At 41.8% G+C, this 9,609-nt stretch overlaps 1 protein-coding gene across 2 annotated transcripts in view; it reads right to left on the minus strand.

The window, feature by feature from the left end:
* Positions 1–9,609, minus strand: part of LOC103620770 (cytosolic phospholipase A2 epsilon) — a 38,230-nt gene that overhangs the window by 17,678 nt on the left and 10,943 nt on the right. Inside the window, exons 4-6 of one of the 2 annotated variants that reach the window (XM_017742276.1) lie at positions 9,534–9,609; positions 909–1,045; positions 5–98 (exon numbers count right to left, since the gene is read on the minus strand). In XM_017742276.1, the coding sequence (XP_017597765.1) occupies positions 5–98; positions 909–1,045; positions 9,534–9,609 (307 nt within the window). The remainder of the gene's footprint in view (positions 1–4; positions 99–908; positions 1,046–9,533) is intronic. The other variant, XM_017742277.1, reaches the window with a different exon arrangement.

A 9,609-nucleotide genomic window follows, 5' to 3' on the forward strand; every position in this document is an offset into this window, starting at 1 on the left:
CTTTCCCCAAGGGGGATTTTAGCTACATCAAAAAGCACAATTGCACGGTCATCATCACGAATGATGTCATCGTCAGAAACAGTAATTTCCAGAACATTCTGGGAAAAGAAATGAAAATTATCCAATTCACTAGCATGTATGACATACAAGAAGTATGACATTCTGCAGCTCTTCCAGGCTTAGTGTCTGCTTTACAGAGAGGAAGTAGAAAAGTATTGATGAAAAAGTGTCAGAAGGAAGAGTAAGAAAGCGAGTATAAAGAACCAGCTCTTAGTCTCATCAATTAAAGCTGAACTGAGATCTCTTTTGGGTCAGCTGTTATGCTTTTAGGTAGCTCTCATAAAAAATGCAGTCTTCTAGGGAGGAATATGGATTGCCATAAGTCCTATATTGTTTCATATCAGCACAGGCAATAGAGAACACTTCATATCAATCATCACCTTTCTAGGTCCTTGGACATTCCACTTTCAGCCACCTGTTCAGAGGTATTTGAGTGTAGTGCAGTTATCAGCAGCAAACTGAGTAAACATCTTAATCATACTAGAATTTAGCAGCTTCCTAGCATTATCTCCCGCCATTATTTCATGTCCTCTCAGAAGAAGATGTGTTTTTCTCTTATACTGTAATTTTGTATTTTCATTTCAGTTTCTCTGTGTTGTCACTGTCATGGGTCCCATCAGCCTTCCCCAAGGAGGTCAGACTCTCATTACCCATAAATAAATAATAAATATCTGTTAGGAGCAAACTGGATTCCAGCAAAGCCAGAATTTTTTTGCTTCAACTTGCATGGGGAATTTTAAGTAAACCCAGAAATGCATGAGAAGACATTTCTAGTTTAGGGGTTTGGGGCTAAACTGAAAGACACTGTGTAGAGATGAGATAAGAAAGAGAGTTTTTGGTTTGTTTACCTTGACTTTGCTCTGTATCTGGAAATAGAAAGTTTCATTCCACACAGGATTTCTGCAGTTTTGGATGGTTTGGGTGTGGAATATCTCATCTGAAGCTGTTGGCAACCAGAGGCTCACATAGCAATCAGATTGGCTTACTGTAGAAACATAGGCACAAAATATCTGGCAGAGGAAGCACGATACAAGCAGTGGAGACATTGAAATGCTCTACAGCTTCAACGTGGGTGAGAGATGGCCAGTTCTTTGTGATAAACACTGGCCAAATGAGGAAGACAGAAATCACACAGCTGGATAAAATTAAGTTGTTCAGCACAACATTATTTTTAATAAGCAGTGCATTCAAACAATTATGCATAATCTTATACATTAAAAGGAAAAATACAATCCTAGCTAGCAAATAGAACAGTGTGTATATTCAGGAGTCTTGTATTGCTCCATATCAACAAAATTTGGCAGGCAAAACCATGACAGAGGCAGCACAGCGTGAGCTTCAGACCCTGAGAGGGATTGTACATAAATTGTCTCTGTAGCAATTTAACTTTGTGAGAAATATCAAAAGAATCAGATTTAAGTCTGATTCAGACAGTAAATGACTGACATACCTGGTTATTAACTTTTTATGACAGAAAATTAATTATTCCAGTGACCTTGATCATTGTCTCCCTAGGTGGGGTAGGAAGGGAGAGGCCTACCAGCAGCACAATTGCTGCTTCAGGAGGTCAGTAGGAGCTGCAGCCTTTTCCTGGCTTTTGCTGATGCCTGAAAGACCTGGAATCTAATTCCCTTCTTCACATCTCTTCTCAGGAAAAGTGAAGTGGCAGAAAGGAGTTGCATCTTGTGGATGAAGGGAGTGGAGTGAGGCTGCTGAGCTGTGATGTACTCATCCTGACAAATGGTGTCATTGCCTCTGAGCTACAGAGCCTGTACAATAGCCAAGAACTAAATGTGGCTTCAGGGCATCTGGACCATTCCTCCTCTGGTTAATGCACGTACCACTGCCTATCTCAAGTGTTCCAGAAACATGAATCCAGCATCCCCAAAATTGCCAAAGTGGATAAGGTGGGATGTAATTCAGAAATCAACATTTCTGAACTGATTTAAGACATAATTTCTCTTCCTTTTAGTTTCTAGCTTTCATATGGTGCAGGAAGGACACATTTCCATATTTTTGCTGAACTTGCAAAAGCATATCCTTTTCTTTTCCTTTCTTCTTCTTAAAGAAAATCAAAATGGTCTTGAAAACAAAAATGCTTTGCCCTTATTTTAAATTCCATTTTTTCCATCACACACTGCATAAAATAAGACTCATGATATAACTGAGAAAGCTGGCACTGCTAAATCTCTGAGCCAAGCATGAATGGACAGGTGCAGCATTTATGAATGTCTTTTGTTACTGTTTTAGCTGGAATTTACTGATTTTCAGGAGTGTTTTTCTTTGACAAGGTATCTTAGTGAGGCTACTTTCTAAAATTACTTTTCAGTGTGTGTGTTGATTTCATAAATATTTATGCAAAAATCAGCTATTGACAATTCTTTGTCAAACTGATGAAGTACAGGATAGATAAATGGAAAGTGGGGTGGATTAAAAACTGGTCTAACTACCAGGATCAAGTGATTGTTATCAGCAGCACAAAGTACAGCTGGAGGCCACTCACTACTGGTGTATCCCAGGGGCTGATAGTGGGGCCAATGCTGTTTAACATCTGTATTAACAATGTGAATGATGAGACAGAGCTCAGCTTCAGCAAGTTTGCAGGTGGAGCAAAACTCGGGGGAGTGGTTGACACACCAGAAAGCTGTGCTGCCATTCAGAAGGACCTGGACAGGTGGGGGAACAGAGCCAACATGAGCCTCCTGAAGTTCACCAAGGGAAATGCAAAATCCTTCACATGAGGAGGTAACACCCCAGCACCAGGATGGGCTGAGGGCTGACCAGCTGGACAGCAGCTCTGCAGAGAGGCACCTGTTCATGTTAGTGGACACTGAGTTGAACACAGGGCAGTGATGTGGCAAGCGAGGCCAACAGCCTCCTAGGCTGCACCGGAAGCGTTGCCAGCAGCTGGAAAGGTGGTCCTTCCTCTCTGCTCAGCACTGACAAGGCCACATCTCTGGGCTCCCCAGTACAAGAGAGGTAAGGATGTGCTGAAGGGAGCTGAACAAAAAAGTCCAGAAAGAAAATGGGGGAACGGAGCATCTGCTCTATGAGGAGAAGCTGAGAGAGCTGAGACTCTTCAGCCTGAAACAGAGAAGGCTTAGAGGGTCTTATCAATTTGTGTAAATACCTGATCAGGGGAGAGAAAAATAAAGAAGTCTGAGTCAAACCCTCCTCAGTGGTGCCCAGTGAAAGGTAAAAGGCAAAGGACACAAACCAAAATGCAGGAAATCCCACTGACACATAAGCAAAAACTTCATTTTTACCATGACACTGTCAAACGCTGTCACAGATTACCCAGAAAGGTTGTGAACCCTCTACCCTTGGGGATGTTCAAAACCTGACTGGATATGGCTCTGAGCAACCTGCTGAAGCTACTCCTGTTTAGGGCAGGGGTCTGGACTACACAATCTCCAGAAGTGCCTTCACACCGCAGCCACTTTGTGTGACTCTACCGTAACAAGGCCAGTGGTCACAAACAAATTACACAGTAGTGTCAGTAACTCCTGCTGTATGTAAATTTCACCTTGAAGATGGGGTGAGGTGATACCACTAGGACAAAATACATTCCCTTCCTGTGAAGAAAGGGGACTATGCCACATGTGGTTTTGCCACAATTCATCTACAGTCCCTACCAACATGGAGAGGTTATTGTTTTCCATAGGATTCCTGTGATTTTCTGTTTTCCTTTAAGTGTACAGAGAGTATCCCCATGCTGGGACTCTAACTGACCTTATGTATTTCTGTAGAAGTGGCAGCTCACTTGAACCGAGGCTAAACTGTGAGGCAAACAATGAGATAAATAAAAATAGGATAGTTGAATGTCTGCTGAATACTATGATGACTACCCATACATGGGAGCCCTTGAAATGACTAGTCAGCTTACATTGCTCCCTCTTACCCCTGAAAACAGTGTACAAGAGAGCTACTGAAAATGTTCCAGTTTATTCATTGCTACCTGAGAGCTAATACAAAAAAAAAAAAAAAAATCTACTTGCAGTTTCTTCATTCTCTAGTTCTAATGCAGTTGCTGGGCTTTGTTAGCAGTTTCATGCCATGCCAGGCCCTTATTTCAGTGTTGCAACTTCCCTGATGACATAATGTCACCTCATGTAAACACTGAGACATCTGAACTCAGTCTCTTTGAAAATCAGCACTAAGTGACCCTGATGTCCTTTTCCAATTTGTAACTACTGATTTAATTTGTATGATGGTGAGACTGCTTCTCAACTTTGTCTTCAAGCTAAAGATGGGGATAAAAATACAAGACCAAAAGTAGTTCAGAACTTCAGCCATGTGTGCTACTCTGTACAGTCCTGTAAGGTGTACCTGAAATGAACCATAATGTGCTAAAATCACTCATCTGCATCACAGGTAAGGAGAACATTTCACCACTGAAAACCAAAGCACATATGAAAAAGTAGTCTCATAAGAAAAATGAATGTAAACTACAAAATCCCACCTGTCCTGGTACTGCATTTCGTAACACCAAAACGAAGAAATAGTTTTCTTCTAGTGAAATATTCTCCACCTGCACAGACAGGTTCTCCTTGAATCCTAGTTTACTACAGTTCACCGCTCCCATTTCTCAATTGTTGGACATGATATTTGGGAACATTTTCCCTCACCAGCTTAGTACAATACAAACAGTATTAAGAATTTACCTCCTACTGCTGTTTATCTAAGAGATGATTTGAACTTGGCTCAGGTCTCTACCAGCATCCAGGTGCAACACCCATCTGTAAGCACAATATTACTCTCTGTGGCTTGCTATGTGTGCAAATAACAAAAGCTCATAGATCTACCATGCTTAATCAGTGATGTCCTTGACCAGGGATGAACGGAGTCCCCGTGTGAATGAGCCCTTCACCCAGTCCAGCCATTTACATCAAGTGGCAAAGTAGGATTTTCTCCCTGGAGCAGATTCAGCGGGTGCAGTACCTGCTGCTGTCCCAGCTCAGAGTTTCACATCCTGAATCACCACTCGCTCCTGAGCCACTGTGCTCCCACCAGCACCACTTGCTTTCCTGGGACAGGACCATTAGTACCACTAGCACTAGCTGTACTCTCCCTAATTTGCTTGCACTTATTTTCTGTAGCAAAAATAACCCCTAATGTCTCTGGAGAACGACTCAGATTTGCAAAGACTCCAAGTGTACTGCTGCAGAACTGACTCATTTCTTCTGAAGGGATAATACAAAAGCTTCCAGAAAATTATTTCGTTAGGTCTTAGAGGACAAAGTCTCTGAGCTCCTCTTTTATAAATATAAGGTCTCTCTTCATCCAAAGGTGGAAAACCAAAGGAATTTCTGAAAACAAAAGGAAGAGTCGAGGGAGAGGAGTGATTGTTCTGACAACCCAGCTAAGACTAATAGGTTTGTTTCCACAGCTGAGAAAGTTTCCACATGTGCCTCTTTCCTACAGTAGAAAATACACCTGATAAGTGCAGTCACATTTTAACTCAAGACTTTAACTTTCCTACCTCAGCTCTGACAGCTTTTTGATCTGGCAAAACAGATCTTCTCAGAGAAGTTACTATCTCCTAGAAAAAACAACACCTGTCAGCCTGAAGCTCACTCCAAGTAATTTCTCACTGGGACACAGAGCTCAAATTCACCTCTGCAGTCCAGGAAGAGCATTGCAAACACTCAGCACCAGTGAGGCCAAATATGCCAAGCCAGGCCTGACACCACCACTCTTCTCCTCATCTGTGTTAATGAGCCTGAACCTGCACTCCAGCAGCAAAGGTCAGCTCTTGGAATGTGGAATCAGCTGGTACCCACATAGGCTGCCACAGTTTCAGAGAGCAGTGCTGTCACAGAGACCTCTTTACTCAGGTCTTCAGGATTATGTGAGATCCAGTGGAGTCCAGCAGAGTTTTGCTCTTTCACTGGGCACTAAGTAGTGGCGGAGAGATGACATCACTGCAGGTCTATCACCTGTGCTAAGGAGCTGAAAGAGGTTTGCTTCCACTTGTGTTGCCTCAGGGCAAATCCCCTCTCTTGGTGCCTGGGCTCCAGGCATGCCAGATGAGGCAGATCCCCTCACGGATCCTCTGTCTGCCCATGGAGCAGGGTAAGGTGTCAGCTTCAGCTGTGGGGTTTAGGGGCTGCCATAAACCAAGTAAGTGCTAATGCTGGTGAAAGTGGGCCAGGCTAGGAGCTTGGTGCAGGTCTGTGTGGCCACCCAGTGACTCACTTGTTTAAGGAGAGCAGCTGGAAGGTGTTGGAGAGTCTGTGCCGCCATGGCCCTTCTCTCCCATCACCCCTCTCCTTTCCCATTCTTTTGGGAAACAGTCACTGGAAGGGGTGTCAGCAGCAAGAAAAGAAGCTAATACACCATTTTTCCTGCCATCTCATCCTGACCAGATATCTGTCCCACACATAGGGAGTTCTGTAAAAGAAGTGGCACCATTAATAAAGTTAGGAAAGACGAGCTTTTGTAAAAGCACTAGCAGCGACTTCCAGCTGAAAAGGAGCAAACAGACACACCAATGACCCAAAAAGTCATTCTTTTACCCAAGGCTGCATGCAGTCTTGGACTGAGGAGGGGAATATCACTGCAAAACAGGTGCCAGACTGCAAGAGACTCAAACTTTAATGGAATTTATTCCTTTCTAGTACCCCCACCACCTTCACAGCCAAACCAAATAGAGCATTGGAGCCTGGTGATGACACTCAGTGCCTGCAGGGCAGCAGGATGAGTATGAGTGATCTTATCTGGGTGCCCTCTCCAGTGCCCACAGTGAAATCAGGGAGTGCCAGAAACATTTGAGTCTGACCCATGATTACTAATTGGCATAAAGGTTATTTAGGAGCACAGTGGAAAATAATTAGCCCAGGTCTGTCAAGAGCATTTGCATGGTAAGATAAGACAAGACAGAAACCAATTATATGTAGCATGAAGCAGATGCTGGAGAGAAACATCACTGGAGTATAGAGGAGACCACAAAAGGGGTGGGGTGACAGCAGGGATATCAAAGGGGCCAATTGATCCAGTGAGGAGGAGTGGACTGTTTTCTTTTCGGTTTAATTTTTTTTTGTGTGTGCCAAGCTCCACCATCATGTGTTGTCTACAGGCAAAGGTGTAACATCAGATTTCAGGACAAGCTTGGATTTCATCCAAGGCTCATGAAACACACATCCCATGGATCCTGAGGTGCATATTTAAAAAAACAGCCAAGATTAAGTTGGGTGCGCGTGACAGTGAGGAACGTCAGTGGAAATATACAGAAGCGGTGTTCCCTGAAGCCAGGATTTGGCAAGTAAGTGAAGGAAAAATGTAGAAACTTTATGACCAAATAAACTGGTGTAACTGCACTTGCAACAAACTGAGAGAAAATTGTGGAATGGAGCACTGCACATACTGAAAAAGATGGGAAGCCAGAATGCAGGCAGTATAAGCAAGTCATAGAAGTGTCTGCAGTTGATTAAAAAGGTGGCTTGTTCCTGGATTTGATTCAGGGAGGATGAAAATCTAGGGAAATCTGAAATACGTTATTACAAAAATTGTCAGTCTTCTACAGATATCTCACAGTTAGTTAGCATCTGTATCAGATGCTTATGATCAGTTTTCCAGGGGGAAGATCATATTGCTGAGAAAAGGCTAAGTAAACATAATTTCATTATTCTCATTAGCACACGCTAGCATGTGTAGCTATTTCAGTTTTCTGATACTTCAAATGCATTCAAATGTTAAAATCAAAACACTAAGCTAAAAGAACATCAACAGCAGTGCAAAATCAAGCACTTGAAAGCTACAATATCTCTTTCTTGAATTGTCCTGAAGTTTTTAAATCACAGTGTATCACACTACTTTTCCTGTGAGACTCCAACTTCTTTGAAAGCAGAGGTAGGTTGCTGCTCAGTCAACAAAGAGCTACCTGATATTTGTCTTCCTTGTTCAACAACATCCTGGTCTACCGTGCTTCGTTCTATGACACCCTTAACAGAGAGGCTCAAACAGGCTCACAGAGCAGATTGGGAATTACTGACAGAAAGAAAAGACATCTTTTTCTTCACCAGCTGGTCCCCAAGTCTTATTTACTGTAATTAACAAAAGAACCTGAGAATACTTCTCACTGTTTCTAGGCCTTACCTCACATCTTAAATTAAAATCTCTCTACAGTAGCAGGAGATTCAATATGAGCACATCTAAATAGATGAGAGAGAGACCAAATGTGTTGGAGAAGATACTCTATGCTTTGTAGACAGTACAACAGAGGCACAGAATGTTTGGATGTATAAATTTGCCTAAACTTCTTATGCAACAAGTCTGTGAACAGAGCTAAAAACTGAGCCCACATATCCTGAGCTCTACATCAGGGGTATACATTTTGGTGATAACCAGAATTTTCAAAATGTCTACATCTCACTAAGTGAGACTTCTCAGAAATTTCCCTGTCCTCAAGGTCACAACTGTAACACTATTTTCTGAAACTGCAGCATCATTTTACTTCATGCAATCCCTTTGCATAAGCAGCTGAATCATAGTTCTTATCCTCTTGTTCAATTTTCATTCTAGATCAAAGTTGATACTAAGAGAAGTTAAATCAACAATTCGAAGGAATGAAGGTGAGGTCTTGCATACACATGCAGTGTTTCACAGCTCTCAAAAGGAACAGAAATTAGTTCAACTTTCTTTGTTATACTATAATATTTTTTCTATTCTTTGCAAACCAATATTACAGACAACATGAACTGAACCCTTCTCTCCACTTGATTGGAAAACTGACAAGGGTGACATCCATGCTCTTGAAACACCAAAGTGAGTGAAATACAAAGAGATGGTGAGAAATTTTATCTGTAAGATATTATGGATTCAGAAAACTTCATCATGATCTCCCAAAAAGGAAAGAAAATGCAGAACAAGGGAAGGAAGAACAGTACGGTAAAGGGAAATGCAAAACTATGCTATTAGTGATGTGTCAAGTTCATGAGACACACGTAGGAACAGCAGGAGAAAATTCTCTAGAGAAAAACCTCTGTGAATGTGAGCCACCAGGCAAGGACTGGCCAAATATCACACATTTTCAGAACACTTTGCATGTAAGCTGTAACATATCATGTACTAAAAAGATTTCTGTTAGACGTCTTTCACTGGTGGGCAAGAGTCAGCTGATGTCATGATGCTCAGGACAACCAAAGAATCAGGACAGACTGGTGTGTAAGTATTTCAGCTCTATATTCTATGCATTTGTCATGGACATGTTATATAAACATCTGTGTGTTAAAACTCATGTTAAGATATTTTCAAACCCCTAAAAAGCCAACTTCTCAGATAAATAATGTTGAAAAAACCCAAGAAACCCCTGAAATTGCAATTAAATATTCTGTGGCATAAATTGCCTTCAACTGTGATTTCTTAGCTAGTATGACTTTGGTGTTTTGTATTTGTGCAGTATCTAGCACAAGCAGGGGCTGATACAGTAATCTGAGAATAGTGTAACATCAATAAGAAAATCTGGTACTTACAAATATCTGCCTGATGAGCATTTTTCAGCTTTATGATTCTTACAGAAAGCAAGGAGTAAGGTGTTATTTCTTCCTG

Source organism: Corvus brachyrhynchos, unplaced genomic scaffold, assembly GCF_000691975.1.
Source record: "Corvus brachyrhynchos isolate BGI_N302 unplaced genomic scaffold, ASM69197v1 scaffold115, whole genome shotgun sequence".
Taxonomy (NCBI): Eukaryota; Metazoa; Chordata; class Aves; order Passeriformes; family Corvidae; genus Corvus; species Corvus brachyrhynchos.